General features: G+C 42.8%; 1 protein-coding gene across 3 annotated transcripts in view; it reads right to left on the reverse strand.

Annotated features, from left to right (window-relative positions):
- Positions 1-19,009, reverse strand: part of RREB1 (ras responsive element binding protein 1) — a 121,283-nt gene that overhangs the window by 61,834 nt on the left and 40,440 nt on the right. For 2 of the 3 annotated variants that reach the window (XM_053965025.1, XM_053965046.1), the window contains exons 2-3: positions 3,101-3,220; positions 1,558-1,766 (exon numbers count right to left, since the gene is read on the reverse strand). In XM_053965025.1, the coding sequence (XP_053821000.1) occupies positions 1,558-1,766; positions 3,101-3,220 (329 nt within the window). Of the gene's footprint in view, positions 1-1,557; positions 1,767-3,100; positions 3,221-14,403; positions 14,774-19,009 lie in introns of all 3 variants that reach the window. The other variant, XM_053965035.1, reaches the window with a different exon arrangement.

Genomic DNA, 19,009 nt, shown 5'->3' on the forward strand with positions numbered 1-19,009 from the left:
CCCAGAAAATCAGCTGTTATTATCCTTGAAATTATAATAAGGGTCATATTCTGACCAGAATCTGAGGTCCCTGCACTGCTACACACTAAAACAATTTAGTGCTTTCATTCTGCTATGCTGAGAGTGGAAATTCGCTGTATTAGAGCCTGCTAACAAGACTGATACCCACTTAGTATTTCACATCTCACTTCTGTTTTCTCAGTAATGTAGCCATTTGCCCCTCTGGCTTTAACAATCTTTCAGCCTAAAGACAAATAGGCAATTTACTATGTTTTCAATGTATTTGTTTATTTTTATGCTGTAAGAATCCCTCTTAATCCTGTCACATTTACTCTAGAGCTTCCTTTGATTCAATGCCCACCGAAATACCAGGTGGAATAAAGGTCACCAACACTAATAAACTTCCCTGAAGCCAGACCACATGGTGTACCGGTGGACAGCTGTGTAACAGCATTGCCCTGAGACTGGTCTGGACTTCAGTGCCTCACTTCACATGATGAAATGAAGGAACCAGAGCAGCCCCTAAGTGAGAACATTGTAAATAAACCTTAGAGCCAGGTGCTAGACAATAGAATCCCACAAACACGGCTGTCTGTATATTGCCCATTCCTCATTTAAGGATGTCCATTTACAGCTAATGGCTTTTAACTCCTTTCATGCTAAAAAATCCAAGACAAGTCATAAGTCTGTCAACTCAGCAAGCTATTAATAAACTACTATAGGAACATCATATGAGTCATACCTCTCAACCTTTCTGATCCCTGTTACATCTTGATTCGTTTACAAAAGTCTCTGTGCTTCACCTCAAGCTCTAAACTCAAATGACCACAGGGATTTGGGGGTTTTCTTGATATTCTGCAGCACTTTCTTTGGTGGAGCTTGGCCCAGCAGGAGAAAAACACAGATATAAATAACTGCAGTTTAACTGATACGACTCTCTCCTTTCACTTGTTTAGACCAATATTGCTACCACCTGGTGCCATCAACTGGTAAACAGAAAAAACCTGATAAAAGCTACATATATTTACTCTGCAAAATTCATACAAGGCATTCTGCAATTGCTCTTCAGGCTTTTATTAACAAGGAAGTTAAGGGCACATTACACTACACATATGAACTGAGCATCCTGATGAATGTTTTGTTTCAGAACCACCTTTAACCATACATCACTCGAATCTTCCACAGGGCAGCTACACACCTCATGAGATTATGCAAGTGCAAGAGCCTGGAGAAAGGATGCAGGAGGACAAAATGGCAATTCTTAGGTGACTTTGTCACTGCGAGGGGCATCTGCTAGACCAGTTCAACATTGCATGGCACTGGAGCTTGAGCTCAAATGATTTTTATGTGTTGATCCAAGCACGTGGACCCTTCTCATTCCCAGTTTTCTAAGTTATGGTTTGGAGAGATACCAGAATACATACATAGAGGCAGAGGCAAGAAAAAACTGCTGAGGGGAAAAAAGGCAAAACAATCAAGAAACATAAATTACATCTTACCACTTTCCAGGCAGCTGCTTGCTTCCCCTTTGCCCTCCCTGCATTTGGATTTACGTACCTGGTTCCTCCTGCCAATCCGATTTGGTGCAGGAGACTTTGAGGGGGATTTGACATTTTGAGAATTCCCGCTGTTTTCAGCAATCTTCCCCACATTCATCACTGCTGACATCATGGCGTCAATGGAGGACAAGTCTGCTCCGTCCAAACTGTTTGGTGAACTTGGTGGTATCTTATAGCTATTTAAGCTTTCCAGCTGCTTCTCTGGAACTAAAACCAAGAACACACATAGGAGTTCCTAGGCCATCTTAAAAAAACCCCAAACAACCCACAGTATTTTCAGCTGCCTGTAACTCACATCACACTCTGCTGGATCATCATGGAGCACAGGCAACAGGCCATAATAATTGGAGCTCTTATAACAGGACAAGCTTCTCATATTAGAATGCATAGGACAAAGTGTACATTTTTCTCATAGGACATTCCCATTTTCTTAATTTTCAACCTTAACTCAATAGGAAGTTTATAGAGTGATTTACTTCATACTCTCTTGCTTTGAAATGGAATTATTTGTGGTACCTTGTGATCACCATGAACTAGTAGAGCAGTACTGATGAATGCACACTCTGGCAAGCACAATCATTCAAGCAGGCATGTGTTTTAAACAGGACTGCACAATTAAGACATTAGTAACACAGTGTAGGGTACTGGGTTCTCTTTTAAGCATGGCTTAAGCCAGCTCTGTACATGGAATAAGCTAAAGTAGCAAAAATCCAACCAAAACAAAACCCCATATCCCCCATATTGCCTCTTTACTGCCACAGATGGCACATATGTGATTTTGGTATGCCAAGCCATACTAATCCATGGAGAAGATGTGTTACATACATGACTAATGTCACAGCTAAAGCTGTCAAAGTTCAAACTTCTTCATCACATGCTCTAAGTAGCAGGGATGCTCCTATCTCTAACACACCTAAAATCTCATCTCTGGTTTCTTAACATACAGACATGTCAAACACACAGGAAAAACCTTATATTTTCTTCTTTACAGGTTTGAAAAGGAAGAGGCTTTCAAATTAAACACTCCTTTCCCCCTCAAGAAGTCTCCCTAAGAAACAGGAACACCCTGCAAGTCTACTGCTCTGTCACCTCTGGTGGAAAGGACAGAATCTTAATGTGTGTTGTGAGAAAGTCACTGCAACAGAAAAGCATGTGAGGGTGAACAAGGAGGAACACGTTTGTCTGTGAACATTTGATCTCTGCATAATACTGTCTTTGGAACATAAGTTTGAGGATTATAAACAGGTGGTTTTTTGAGGCTAAGTTATGTGGTGCCAAGTTACTGTGAGCCAAGAAAATCTTTGTTTGGATGCCTCCAGTGGTAGCTGAGAATTTATGTGCCCATGCTTCTGTTCAACCTATTTTATAATTTTCAGACAGATAAAGGTTAGGGATGGGAAAAGAAATGTATGCACCAGTGCTTCTGCTCAATGTATCTTCTACTCTTCACACAATATGGTGCACAGATGGCTGAGAAATATTTCTACATTCTTAATCGATGCCCTAATTTAGAGAGTCACAGAGCTAGTTGAACCAATTACCTTCATCTTTCTCCTCTGATTGACTGTGGCTCTCTTCTGGGTTGCTGGTCTCCTCACTTAGTGTAGTATGTACAGTTGCGTCTGGCTCTTCAGCCTCTTCTTCAGCAGCACCCTCTAGCACTACATGAGAGAGAAGGAAGAAAGAGAAAGGGAGTAAATTTTTATGGAAGATATTTTAGGAAATTAAGACTACAGCCCTTTATTTTGAGGGCTCCCCTGACTACCAGATAGGTCTGATGATAGAAGCACACCAGCAGTGCCAGTGCAGCCAAGCACCCACTCTCATGAGTGCCCAGGCACTGGGCTGGGAGATGCTGCTGCTTCCGCCAGTGGCAAAACCCGGGCAAACAAAGAAACCCCTACCAGCCCGGGCTGCAGCATTGAGGCAGCAAAAAACAGAGGAAGAGAGAGCAAGCCAGCCTGTCACTGACAGTAGTGGCATTTGGTCGAGAAGTTGGAAGAATATTCTGCAGCTAGAGAATTTAGGTGATTCAATTTCTTACATGTACTGCTCCCCTTCTCTTTTCTTGGAAGACTAACATTTACTCCAGTACATGAATTCATGGTGGCCACCTTCTTCCTTCTAGCAGTGGTAAAATTACTTCAGAGGTTTCTAGGACCATTTGGCAGATTCCTCACATCCACTGCCCAGGGTTCCCACACAAGTTGAAGACGTAAGTAACCATTGTATGTACCAAGAAAATTGCTCCACACCCCTTTCTGAAACCACAAACTTATCATGCTATCATTGGGGTTTAAGGAAGGGTGCCTGTTCTCTCTGGAGAATGACAGGGCAGTTAAACATCATTTTTAGAAGTGATGAGGAATGATCAATACATGAGAAACAGTTGTCTGCCCACAGCACTCATGGCTATAGCCTCTGGAAAAGGTTATTTGTAATATGGAAAACTACTGATATGTTTTTAACAGAGAAATACACCTTTACAACCCTACAAGCAAAATGTTTATTTCATTATGAAAACAAACACACTGTGAACATTTCATCATCTCAGATTTACAAATCACAACCAGTAAGCTCAACCAGTAAGCTCTTTTATCAAGAGAACAGAGATAATTGCCTTCAAACCACAGTTAACAGGGTTTCTTCCTTTTAAAGAAATGACATTCTCAAGGATAACATGCAAATCAGTCATGCAACACATCTTCAAATGCTGTTTGAACAGCATTTGAAAACAATCAATGACTGTGTTACCCCAACTGTCAGCAATTCGGAGCACCCAAGAACAGGCACGCAAAAAGGAAGGGGCCACCTTGTGTCAAACGGTTCTTCATTTCACACCATGCCAGACACAGCAGTGGATTCAACCTTCCTACATTTAGCTGCCAGCCTTGTAAGGAGCAGCACACAGATGCAGCCTAGAAACAAAACCTGGCTAAGCCCAGGTAGTGTAAGGCTCGGGAAAACATCACCCTCTTAACAAACACTGCTTTCCATCTGCACCTTCAAAAACAGAAAAACAGACTAACCTGAACAATTCAAAATAACTTTTCCCCAATTATTTTTGCACTTTTCTGTTCAGAAAATACTAGTGATTCCCGGGACACAGGGATTTCTTGCTCCAAGGTGAGGCCAAGCATCTATCCTTCTGTGTTTCCTCCAGTAATTATGGGAGTCATTTATTTTAACTGTTGTAACTGCTGTAACTTTACTGTTATTTTGTTTGTTTTTAAAAAAGATCCATCTCATTCAAGAGCAACATAATTATTTATTTTTCCCCTGCCCCCATCTTATTTTAATCACTTATGTGGTAGCTGACTTACTTTCGAATAGAACACGCAACAGAATTATTTTCAAGACTGGCCTAAATCTAAAACTGCTTGCTCTATCCGCTTAGCCCTACCAAAAATAAGGACCAATTTGAACTATTTTGAAGTATTTCTGTTTAAAAAAAAGTGCTTTAGTCCTTAAAAAAACCCTAAACAAACAAAATACACAATTCCTTCCAAAATACACATATTCATTCCTCTTTCAGTCAATACCTAGCACATTAATGTCACCACTGATATATCCTGGAAAAAAAATCTATTGTGTAACTGTGAAGACTCCTATGTTTGCCAAGATAACTTTAAGACAGCTTAGTAGCTTCCCAGAGAGCTACAGTCAGAATACTTAGTGTTGCTTTTAGCAACATTAAAAATGGGAAATGCACAGAGAGAGCCTGCAGAACAGACAGGCCTATATCAATATTAAAAAAACCCTACCTACTGTTTCAGAAAAACCTGCCAACTTGCTCTCTGTTGTTTTTCAGGAGGAATACTATGTATTATACTATTACAGTCTTTCATAGTTTCTATGAGCCAATGGTTGTTTTTCTTTTCTGAATCCAAATATTTTCATCCAAAGGCAAGCAAATATATGTAGTCAGAGATCTTGTCCTTAAAACAATTTTCTGCACATTAAAAAGTTACAATTTTGAAAGCAGTCTAGAGATCGCAACTGAACTGCTATTGCATGCTTTTATTTACCTATGTATTTTCCACTTGCTTGCATGAAACAAAAATGCACCACTAAAACAAAGACAACTGCATGAGCAGCACACACCAATTTCAGAAGCATAACTTTCTATTTGCAGTAGGATATAGAAACAATAAGAACACTGGGCCAAATCACTCCTTCCTGTGGGAAAACCCATGGCAGAGCGCCTTTAGGCAGGAACATACTGAGAGATTTCTCTTACAGCCTTGTTTTTTGTTGTTTTTTTTTTTTTTTTTTTCCTTTGGGCTGGTTGTTTTTTTTTTTTTCCCTGTTTAAAAAAATGCATCATTGAGGATGGGGAAGTGTTGGGATTTTCTTCCACAGCACCTGTGAAACTCAGGGAATCAGGCAGGCAGCAACAAGCACAAATGCCCTATGCCATACTGACTTCAGGACTGTAAACCCTCCTAGCTCACACCAAATGCCCCAGCGTGGAGGTTGTGCTGACAAAGCCTCCTTCCTCCCTCTCCCCAAAAGAAAACAAAGACCTCCAGGAAAAAGGATAAACAGGAAATAAGCTGAGAAACAGTGCAGCCTCAGGTTACATTCAACATCGGACCAAAGCCTCTAGGAAACAGGGAAGTGGTCACAAGTATTCAAGTCATCTTCTACTTTGAAGAAACCCCCCAGTGTCACATTCATCCTGTGTGAAAAGGAGGAAAAGCAGAAAGCAAGTGACTAAGCAAGAGCACTGACAAATGGTAGGGGGAACTGGACCAAATAAGACAATGCAGCCCTCTCTGCACAGCCACACCAAGAGACCTGTCTTTTCTGGAGGAATGTGTTTCTTCCACTTGATGAGGTTGCTGAAAACTTGAAATTGGGGTAACTTCCATCCCACAGAGAGCCCTGAGGGGCCTATAGCTCCTGCTTCTGACAGAGGTCCACCCCTGATGCCCCACATAACCAGCTAATGGGAGAGACATTGCCAAAGCAGAGCTTACAAAAAAACCCCCACCACCCTGTTGCTTCCCATTCAGTCTGTACAGGAAGACACTTGCTAGACCTATTTCCTCCTTTGGGAGTGTGATTCCACTGTATGTTAAAGCTGAGCCCATCAACAGTTACTCCCCCCACTTTGCTTATGTGTATTTATTTGGGGTTTCTTTGTTTGTTTGTTTTAAGACCACTCTAAACAGCTACAGCTGTTTTGCCTTCTGGTGAAGAGCATCATGGATAAGCAAAAAGGAGAACACAGGCCACAGGAGAAGGAAGAAGAAAGGAGAAAAAATGATGAGTCTTCAGAGTCACAGTCACTTGACTTATAACTGAGAGGCAGCTACACAAGCACAGAGCAGCATGTCCTAGCCCCTGGGAGCTGGTACAGGTCTCTGTTCCAGATTGCTCCACTGTCTTTGCACATGAGCTCTCCCTTTGGAACAGATAGGAAGAAATGCACAATACAGGCAAGAAGGGGGGAAACCTAGTATACACAGCACAAAGCTGCTTATTGTTCTGCCTTCTGAAAAAAAATCTACATTAATGTTAAAAGTAGAAACCATGCACTAATTGGGCCAGGGAAAGATTAACACTCTTGGCCAAATAGTTTTATTGGTTTCATTAAACATACTGTAGTATTTAGTAAAGAATACAGTGGGGGAGAAGAAATAGGGAAAAGAAATGACAGGTTTAGGAATGTGCACCCCCCCACACCATGCATTTCAAACCACTTTTTCCCATGAGGTCCAAACAGGAATCCTGAGCCTGCTTCATCATTTCCATCTTTGCAACACTATTAGCTTAGTCAAGGCTTTCCCACTGTTTTTTTTTTTTTTCTAAGTGGCATGAAAAAACCCCAAGGATCATTTAAATGAAGGCCAGACCTGCAAGTATACAAATTTAGACAAGAACAGAACTTCAAAGAGAGATATCACATTTGAATAAACAAAGTTTACTGTTTACCCTTGAGATTGTAATACCTAAGAATCGCTACACTGCACTCCAAGCTGCCTCTGATGCACTGGTCTCTTACTAAGCTTCTACACAGAGGAGTGGATTTTAATCCCAAAGCACAAACGTTCCCAAGCACAAATGGTCACTCCCGCCCTAAAAGAGATGCGCGCTATCGCCCGCACTACCTTTTGAACGTAACTTTCTGTCAAAGCTGGCAGGAAGGAAAAAGGGTGAAAAGGCATCGTGTGGGCAGAAAAAAGGGCTAATACTATTCAAAGCACTGCCTCAAGGCAAAGGAAAACCAAATTAACAAAGTTTTCCCAACTGACCTTTTTTAATACCAACTCTGCCCTTGCTACTGAAGTGTTGGTGCTGACTCCGCACCCAGCAGTAGAAAATTACATTGGGAGCATCACCTCACTGTCACCACCACTGCTGGAGCACCAGTACAGAGCAGCCCATGGGAAAGGAATACAAGCATAGAAAGAAACAGAGTGGCATGGGAGTAGCTGGTGGCCGCTCTTTCACTTAACAATAAAAACTAAGAATGCTACTACCCCCAAAGCTTTTGAACTTGGACCTGTAAGTAACATTTTCCTCTAAAAAAATCCCAAAACCAAACACAAGAACAACCAAAAGGAGTAACATCTACTGAAGGGTACTCCTTGAGCATCAAAGAAGACAGACTCTTTTCTTTCTATAAACTGTGAGCTATTAGTGAAACAATCATTTTAGCTGCGTTAGTGCAGGTATAATACTTTGCCTCTTGAAATAACCACGTGAGTCTACAACATCCATATGTCAAACTCGTACACAGACAGATACACCCAGACATGGAATAAACAAGTGAACCACATGCTCATGGACATGCCTTAAAACTGAGTTCTGGACGATCTTCTGGTGGGAGTGGGACAGGGGAAGAAGCTCTAAACAAGAACAAGATGATCCCAGACTATTTCCAGACTATTTTGCATGCTGTTGCTCTAACACCTAACAGGCTAAATTTTAAATATTCAAACATATTTACTGCTCCTGTTTTATTTCCTTGCAAGCATGATGGGATATATGTGCACATTCAGTTTTTATGTAGCTTTTGAAAATCCCTTTTTGGTGACTTACGGACTAGTAATGCTCCTCAAGACTTTGGCTCAGATGACCAGAAGCTTCTCTCCGTAAAGCATAGCAGAATTTGAACTTAGCTAATGCCTTTAGTGAACAACTCTTAATCACCATGATACTCTGGCATTACATTGGTGCAATACACTGGAAACAAGGAAGTTGTACTAATATAACAATGAGACACTATACCGGCAAAGCTGACGTTTCCTGGGTAAAATTCACCTTTATGGTCCAACTGGTTTACAGCAATGCACACAGCTACTGGGCAGCCTTAATACAAAATGAATTCATGCCCATCCTCTTGGCCCTGTGTTCCATTTGCTAACTTGAAGAAGAAAACTATGTCTGCACCTTTTGCAAGTGCTGTGTGCTGTGGGAACAGCCCTCACACAGAAGCCTGTGGTCGTGCTAGGCTAGAAAAGAGAACTCAGGCAAAAGCTGCTCCTGCACCAAGAGCGAAAGCGAAACCTGACGGCCCCCTGGCTCCTGACAGGAAAAGTTCAGCACACTTGGTAAGCACCTCACAAGAGTTTGATCTGAGCCTGCACTGGGTTCCTGACCAGCACTGCTCTTTTTGGGGACAGCAGGGCCACACAGAACACACAGCATTGCAAGAACTGCAATAACCTATGGCTGCATTTAGGATCAGCAGCTGCTGATGAATTTTGAGACTTTTCTAATACCTTAGCATTCTTTCCCCTGACCAAAGATGTATCTGTGAGCTGCTCTTCATTTCTGCCAATTGTATTAGCTTGTTGGTGAGTACCTGACCCACCAGGAAGCCTTTGTCACAAAACTGCAGCTAGCTTCAAGAGTTTGCTCAAGCAAAAAGGATACTGAGATTTGAAGACAGCTTAACAAGCCTGGGACCATAAACACCACATTTAAGCAACAACATAAAGTCAAGGCAACAGGGTAAACAAGTAAACAGGTAAACAGAGTAAAACAAGTGGCTTTAAGCAGACATCTGTCCATTCCTTCCCATGACGACAACTGCAAACACTCCTCCATCCTCATCCTTGCCTGCCTGCACAGCTGTGAGGAGGCCAGTGGGAAGGGAGTCTGGCTTCCCCCAGTCACTGGGAATCACGGCAATGTAGGGGGAACACGGAACAAGACAGGCCTTGGGCTTTACCCAGCACATCGCCTCCCCTGCGCCCTCCCCACTGGCTGAGGAAGGACACAAAAGCAATACTGTCTGTCCTTATAAGCTCTGCTTTGCATGTGTTCGGGGAGTGGGGACAGCTGTGCGGACGGCTTGCAGAGTTCCAGGAAGTCAATGTGTTTCTTGGCTTTAACTCCAGTTTATTTGCCTTAGATGAAGTGGCGACACGAGAAAGTCCCTTCATGTCTCCCCTGAGCTGGCACTGGCTGTAGCAGGGCAACACTCCTTGGGACACAGCCCAGGGTCTCTCCCCACACTATCAGTCTTCCCCAGACCGGTTGCTGCATCTCTCACTCGGGCCAGGGCTGGTGTACATCCCACTGGGCAAGGGGACAGCCTTGGAAGATGGTGTGGGAGAGGGTGGGACTCCAGAGCAGAGTCAGAGACTCTGGGCCCTGAAGGCGAGATGGAAGTATCTTGCAAAGGCAGGACAGGTCAGGCAAGTGGCATCACACTGCCGACCAAAACCACTGCCCACATGTCCCGAAGGAGCCCAGGGTGAGGCAAGAGAGCAGAAGAGCCGGGGGAAGCTGAATCAAGGACCAGTGGGCAACTCCACTGTGCTTGTGTCCATGCCCAACAGGCTGAGGAAAGGGAGATGCACCTGTCCGAGGGGAGCCCCAGCAATCCTGGAGAAGCACAGCCCTGGGAGACAAAACCTCATCTCCTGCTGCTGCTGCCATCTCAGACAAGCAAGAGGGGATGAAGGATTGCAAAATGAGGAAACAATCAAAATGTAGCTTTGTGTGTTTGTTGCTTAGGGGATTTTTTCATTTTCATGCTGCCCTGACAAACCCACTTGACTTAAAACCCTGGAGGGGATGTGGGGAGAGCTATAGGTTAATGTCCCATCACCTGTGTGCCTAAGCAAGTACTGTGCTGAGGGAATGAGATACTTATCTGAGAGCCCAATGGGTGAGCTAGATGCACTGCACTAGGGAGAGCCAGATGGAAAACATTTCTGAGTAACAGAGAAGAAAAGAGACCTCCCCTTCAAATACTCTGAGTTACAGTGCCCCTCTCTCTGACTGAGGAGAGGCTGCAGGCACGCAGGGCGGGCGAAGCGGGACACCGGGCTCAGCTGGGTAGCTGTGACGGAGATGCTGACATCCCCGACAATATATGGCCAGTCTAAACCACGGGATATCTTGTCCTTTTAAGGTGGGCCAAGAGCAAGCATCTGTGCAGCAACAGCAGCACAGCCTCAGCCTGCCATCAATAGCCCCTGGTGTCACTGAAAAAACAGGGGCTCCTGTGCCATACCAACTGGCTGTGCAGATGCCTGGGCAGCCACCCCGAGAGCAGACAATCCGTCTGGTTGCTCCTCTGCACAGCATCACGGAAACAAGTAGGCACATTAGCAACAAGAGGAAGAAAGCCACGAAACCATGCGGGCAGGGCTGCTCCCTGGCAATTGGTGCCTGCAGCTGTTGGGGAGGGAGGGAGGGAGGGAGGGCCTGTCCCTGTCCCCATCTCTGTCCCTCACCCTGATGGCCAGCAGCTTAGCCAAGGGCAGCTTCGGAGCCAGCACTCGAGGTGAAGGTTTAAAGCAAATCTCTGGAAGGAGAAACAAGCAAACATTTCACCCCCTCACACTTGCTCTTCACATGTAGCAAGAGCTGCGTGTGTGTGCAGGACGGGTTCAGCAGGGATTACAGAGGCAGGATGAATCACACTGAGGAAGATACAGAAAATCTCCTATGCTAGTGCCCTGCTTCTTGTGCGCTGCTCTGGTTGCAATTCTCTTCCTCCAAGATGAGTATCTGGAGAGTTTCACAGAGGAACTGAATGCACAGGCAATTTTACAAAAATCATTCTGAAAATAGGATAAGCTAGAGACCAGCAAAAAATTCCTCTTGGAGTAGCTATATCCCACATGGTATTTCACCACTCTAACTGCATCCATATGCTAGCAAACTCAGGGAAGCCCAAGGGGGAGAGCATCAGATTGCTTATTGCAGAGCTCCCAACTCATCCTTTGCAGCCCAACCACACGGTCTTTGCAGGAGATGCTAGTGCACTCTCTGCTTGGAGCACTGTACCAGGTAGCTTGCCAAAACATTCTGTGCTTCACAAGATAACACAGCAAAATGAGAAAAGAAAAAGTAGAAATTACAGTGATTTAGACCCATTTCCTGGTGATAGTGTTGTCAGCCATCAAGATTTTAACATGAGCCTGTAAAATCTGATGGTGCTACATTACTGCACAAAATCTCAATTTTTTAAAGTCAAAATTCTAATTTTTTGGTTTTTGGAAAAAGGACAAACACATTACATTGCTCAGCAAGATACAAAAAGCAGACTGAAGTGAACAGATTAATTTTAAAGCCTCAAGCTTTTAAGGATAACCATGATCTCAAAGGCTCAACCTATAATTTTTTAACATACAGGGATAGCAACATAGTGTCCCTTCTCTATGCAGTACATTTTGTACTCTGGTAAATATACCTTCCAAAACTAAAATGACTTTTTTAAAGAGAGAAAAGAAATGCAATATCTCAGCACGTTTCTAACATTTTATTTAAAAGCCAACACAGCTGCACTTTAATGTTACTTAAAGATGGAAACCTACATCAAATTACCAAACTTGTTTTAAGCAGACTCAACATACAAATACTTTGCAGATAGAATGATTCAAGAGTTTGAAGCTCTTCTCACTGCTCTTTTCCAGGGAGCATGACTTGCTGACAGGATTAACTACTGCCAGGCTCACGAAGCTGGGAGACAGCTGCCACATGGCAGCCATTTATTACAAAGCTCCACTCCTCTAAAGTTAGGAAAGAGGCAGACTGTTTCATCTGTGTTATCAGCAGGGTTCCTCTGCCCCACAGGCTTTAGTGACTAGGCTTTTTCTAAACAAACACCTCCTTTTCTCCCCCACCTTGTTAACATCGTATCTTCCTGTATTCTGTTTCTGGTCAGCACAGAAACTATTCCCCCTATCACATCCTCCAAACAACAACAACAATCTACAACCAAGATAATTTTAAAAGTTCAGAAATACAAATCATATCCCCACCCCCTTCCCCCGAAATACATTTTTAAATTAGGGAGTTTTAGCTTGAGATTTTCAGAGGGGAAAGCACAGGCCACAGGGAGGAGAGAGAGAGAGATGCTGGAGCAAAGAGGCTCAGAAGCATGCTGTACAGCCCTCCCTGTCCCATCCACCCTAGGAGCCACTTGTAATGTCAGCCTCCAACTGCAATATCCCAAGGGCCTACACAGCTTTTTCATGAGCAAGATAACTCGTAGCACTCCTTCGGAGATTGTATCTCCACGCCAAGCAGACTTTGCAGGCCCACAAGCCAAAGCCAACATCTGCCCCCCACCATAAGAGGCACAAGCAGATCTCACGTCAACTAACAGTGTGCTAAGGACCAGGAACAGATATAAACCAACTACATAATCTCCATGTGATATTAAGCACAGACAACCATCATCTGACATTTTAATGGTACTGAGAGCCAGAATTAAAAGATAAAAACTAGCTGTTTTAATTTTACCTGGGGTCATTTTAGATATATATTTGCCACAGATGCCAGAGTACCAAAGATCACTCAGACTGAGGTTCATTGCTTCGTCCAGGGGAAGAAGAAATCCAGCCTTCAGAAAAATAGCTCTCTCCCACCACCTATGAACAAGGTGCCACAAGTTTTGTGAGAACACCCACTGGCTTACACCAGCTGGCCAGTAGCCTTTGGGCTTGTTTCCAGAGCTCTAAATTCTGAAATACAAGGTTTCCTTCTTGGTTTAGTTAGGTAAATTAATTACAGCAATAGATAGTGCTGGCAAGACTCTCCAAGTTGATTCACACAGGAAAGCCACTTGGAAAATTTTAAACAGCAGAGCTACTTGCCAGTGGTACTCTTCAGTATGAGTTTTCTTTCTATTTTGAAGTAGATGCAGTGCAAGTAACCTATGGGAAGTGCTTCCAGCACACTGACAAAATGAAACAGCATCTGTTCATTTTGTGCATTTGTGTGTGCAACACACATGCTAAGAAAGGGCATAGGGATCTTGTTCATCAATTTCTTATGGAATTCAGAAGTCCCTCAGCTTTATCAGAGAGTACAAGAAGCCTTCTCAGAACAATGTATCTCTATCTGACCTGAAAAAATATGTATTTTTGAAACAAGAACTGCATACAAACAAATCCCCCTTCATCCACAACCATATCCAGCTGCTGACCTTCCGAGTTCCTTGTAGTATAGTCTATGCTCTGGGACTTTAAAAGCCTAGCAGGCATTTCTAAAGGATTTTACAAAGTACACTAGCCTGGCCTTGTAAAAGCTCATGAGGAATCCGTGAAGGTCATCATGCAGCTTAGACAGTCTGCAAACAGCATAATCCACGTGCTGGTGAGGTAAGAAATGACCAAAGTCGGGTGGATAGGCCTGAAGACTTCTGCAAGGAATGTTTCCTCCAACAATGCTGTAAACCCTGGAGGAAATGCCTGCTGATCTTCAAAGCCCTTCAGTAGGAACAGCCTTAAGTTTCCTGAACATGAGCATTCTGGTTGCAAGGCCACAATCCTCTTAGGCATACAGAGAAAAACATAAAAACAAAGGAAATAAAAAAAAATTTTAAATCCACTAAAGTTAATAACTGCAAATAACCAGCAGGACTGACCCTCTACTTTGCAACGAGCTGTCGGATCCATCCAGCAAAGTTTTGATGCTCCTCGGCACAACAGCCACACGGATCAAGCAGCAGCTTACAATCTCTGCAGCTTTCCTTTTTCTATTCCAGGCAGTCCTCCACACGTGTAGACTCCTGGACCGCAATACTCAGTTGTTCGGACTACGAGGGGATGCTACAGCTGTGGCTGCACAAGGTGTCCACCGTAACTATATCAAGGCCACCGCAGTGTGCTGCACTGCCAGCAGAATTTTAGGTACAGCCTTCAGTTGCCTGACGCGTTTCACAGGCGACCATGAGTAAAGGGGAGTCTGGACACCTGCACACTGCAAAGAATTGCAGGAAGTTTATTTCAGGAACGCTGGGAAAAAAAAAAAAAAAGAACAGACAAAATTGTGAACAGGTTTCTTCAGTAAGTGAAGTTTCAAGTTGCTATTCCTCCAGCCAAAAATGTCTGCTGCTAGTCCAAAACCACCCTCTTCTTCCATAAAATCAATTCTACTGCTAGTGTTTCACACATTTCCATGAAACAGATGATACAGACAATTCTTGAAACAATTCACATATGAAAAGGGAAATTAATTTCCTTCTGCTGACTCCATTGATAAATATTTAACAAAAACATTAGCTTGAAACAAACTCATATGAACTATGTATAGGTTCAATCCAATTCTGGTAAAGTAGTAGCTGCAAACAGAAAAATGAACAAACAGCAACAAAAAGTGATCAAGTGGCCTGTGCATCCACCCCAATTTCTGCAGGAGGACAGCAAGAGTTTGCAGTGGAAATTTGACTAATCACTTTCAAATATGCACACACAGCAAAGCAACATTGAAATATCATTATCAGACCTATGATACTGAAAGTCACACTTCTTTTGAGGAGTGATGCTTCCACATTTACATTTTCTCAGGCATATAAACATACACACCCACACAGCCACCTTCTTTAAATTCTAAGCATGAAATCATTTTGCTTTAAAGGTTTAAACCAGTACACACTATAAAAATATTTTTATTTACATCGATCTTGCTAGGGTCACTTAGAATATACTCTACAACCAGAAGTAAAGAAAACCCACAAAATAAAAAAAACCCTGATATTATTCATTGATTAGGTTACAACTCTTTCAAGGAACAAACTGTTATTTCTACCCAACTGACACTCAATCCTCCAAATTTCACACAAAAATCACGTTCATTTAGAGCAGAAGTAAAGGACAAAGAAACCTCAACATGAGAACTCATATTTTCAGTCAGATGCTAAATAGCAGGAGCTGTTTTCCACTTCCAGTTCAAACACTATTGTTTTGTATTAAGCTTTATATGCCTTGTGGAACTCAACCATTCAGTATAAAAAGATAAAAGAGAAGAATTCAGGCAATCAGTAGCCATCTCAACCTGTATAGCATTCAACATGTATTATGAATGAATTAAAACAGGAAATTGAAAGGAGAATGCAAGCAAAACCACTAGTTAAATGAATTACTTTTTACTCTAAGGTGGAAAACTTTTCTTAATCTACCCACTCATTTCACACACGGTAACGTGTCTCTATCATTCTACCAAAAATTAAAAGAGAGTCACCACCAGATTTGTTTCACTCATTTCTTCATGTGAACTTCAAATGGGATTTCTGAAGCTAGAAGATTTTGCCATCCCTATCTAGTAATAGCTAAAGACAGAAACTGGCCCTTTCCTTATCTGTTAGGGTCTGGCATGCCATGTGGGGCTATGAAGGTAGGCACTTTCATAAACAGAAACATGTCAGCGTTTTCACACCAAACCTGAAACAATATTCAATACAAATATGACATAAAAAATATGAGAGGTTACAGGTTCAAAAGATTCTCAGCAAACACACCCCTTTAAACTTCCAAAAATCTCCAAACACGGACAATTTCTGATGTAACAAGGTCTTTAAAAGAGCAGTAAGCAAGCTCCCTGAAGGGTGGGGTAATTGGAAGGGTTATCACACCTCTGGGGGAAGTCACAGGCTCTATCTTGGCAGTGTTTCATCCCTTCATATACCCAGGGGACTGATTAGTTCATGATAAGCAATTAGGCACCCCAGGGAGGACGGTTAACCGTCTTACCAAAACAAAAAGGCTGCACAAATGTAAGTCTCATTAGATTAAAGAAACACTATCTGCAGAACAGCAAATTTGTGTTTATTCCCTTCTACTGGAACTTGCAAGTACTACATTTTGCCTACATATGGCACACACAGATCTCAGAAATCCCAAATTTGAGCACGTACTTGCTGCTAAATTGGTAACAAATGCTCTGAAGCATTTTCTTTCCCAAGACACTAGTGCTGTGATGCAGGAAAAAAGGAGGAGGGACAGAGGGGAGGAATACAGCAAATACTGATTAGAAGACTTGAACTAGCAATCTCATTCAATTAAATTCACTTCCTCATTGTTAAAATAGTTCCTAACCAAGGATGAGCTGCAGAAAGTGGGACCTGGAAAGGCTGTATATGGCTGAATGCTGATTGAATTTCAGAATGAGACCCCAAGTCAGCAGCAGACCCACTATTACATGCCTTACTCCTAAAAAAAAATGTTCAGGGAAGCTCCTGCCTGCTGTAGGGTTTGTGGTGAGGCATCTATGCATATCACAGTCCTATCCATGTTAAATCTTTATCTCTGATGAAGCAGAGGGACAAATTCATCTTTTGCCTGCCAATTGATGTAAAAGCTCCAACAAACCCCGATGGGGCTGTTCCTGACTTACATCAGGCTCAGTGTATTTCAAAGTATTTTGATGGCTTAAAATATGAAGGAATGCTTTTCAATAAGGCGACCCCCTGTCCTTTTCTGTTCTTTTATCTTTTTTTAACAGTTTGCCATCCAGTAATAGGAGGGAACCCCAGCTGCATAGCCTGAGCTTTTATCTTCTGCTGACCATGCAACAACACAAAGCTCAGTGCTGGATTTCCTGCTGCTTGCCGAAAGGGGCTGTTCAGCTTGTTTAAATATTACTTGCCTTGGGAGCCTTGGAGATGTGCCCAAGCACTGTACTGTATCTTCCCAGCATCCATTTCAGTATGTACTTTAAAGGTCTTCAGGTTCCATGTACTATGCTCTGTCTGTTACGGGAGGAGCCTCATGACTCCAGAAAAGAAAAGAAACCTCATTCAACTCCTCCCTCTCTCCCCATTTTCCCCACTAATCCCTCTGCCTCATTCCATCATGCAGGTAACAGAAGTCCCTGTTCATCCCAAAAGCATGGAAACACATTTAGTCTCATAAACTGAAGCATCTGCAACCAAGGTAAAAAAGGCTGCCATGCATCCTATACAGCAAGCTATCAGTGTACAGTGAGCAAGCAACCAAAAAAGTAAAGTAGCAAAAGTGGATTGAGTACAGCAGCCTCCTGCCATACTAAATTTATAGTCTCCACTGCTCCACTGTGGATTTAAAAAAAAAAAAAAACCAAAAAAAACCCAAAAACTTTAAACACAACCTTCACCACACTTTCCCATTCAGGATGGTGATGAAAAAAACCCACAGTTTTCACAAAACCAGAAAGGATATTCCAACCTTTAGGATTTCTTTCAGAAGCCCTCCTTTTCACAATTACTGTGCCAACGGGAGGCTGAATTCTGGCTACAAGGTCAGGAGGAGATAACCTTGGCCAATAGAAATGATTTGCATCAGCCCAAAGGCAGCGAGCGCCAGGCCACCCATTAAGCAGCCCAGCAGGCCTCACTGTTAACCTGTGTGCAGCCAGAAACAGCTGATAGGAATGGAGAGGCAGGAGGTAAAATAGAGATTCACAATCTATCCATGACACCTGTGGACACAACCAATAAATTAGGAAAACTTCAGTAAATACTGACTGTGAGAACTATCCTGTAAGAAGATGCCTCTCATTTTCCATGGCAGCTGGGATGCAGAAATACATGCACCCCCACAAGCTGATGTAAGATTGCAGGAAACTCAAGGCTAGAAGCAAAAACCTGGTTTTAGTCTGTTCTGGTTTGCCTCAGGCTGCTGCATATACAGACTGATTTAACCTGATGTAAGCCACAGCTGTCATTCAGAAGGACAGACTGCCAGTCCTCACTTTACCCCACAGTCCTGGCCACGTGTTCTCCCTCCAGCCTCATGCCAGTTCTAGAGTTTGAACAACCACATGGTGATCCAGGATCACAGAACAGATCTGAATTGAGATTTGCGTTTGTTTGTGTTTGGTTTTTGTTTGTACTTAAAAATGCACATACATATAGTTTCATGAACAGCCTTCACACATGGGAGCTGAGACATAGTCAAATTACACCCTCTATTTGAGTGAGGGATGAGAGACCTGAGCAAGAATGTTGTCGGTAACTCTACTCCTGCGGTGCTGCAGTACCGGGGAAAGATGAAAAGATGTAGTGGAACGAACCCACAAGCGGCTCCATCTCCAGACTCCCTCCTCCTGCGCCCCCTCGCTCCCTTGTCTCCAACTCAGAACTCACTTGCAGCATCTCTGCCATAAAAACATTTAAAAATACACCTGAAGTTCAGTTTTCCAATTAAACCCAGTGAAAGTAAGTGCACAATAAAATAAACTACCACAATTAAAATATCTCTACTGCACCTCTCCCA

The sequence above is a fragment of the Vidua chalybeata genome, chromosome 1 (genome assembly GCF_026979565.1).
Source record: "Vidua chalybeata isolate OUT-0048 chromosome 1, bVidCha1 merged haplotype, whole genome shotgun sequence".
In the NCBI taxonomy this organism is placed as follows: domain Eukaryota; kingdom Metazoa; phylum Chordata; class Aves; order Passeriformes; family Viduidae; genus Vidua; species Vidua chalybeata.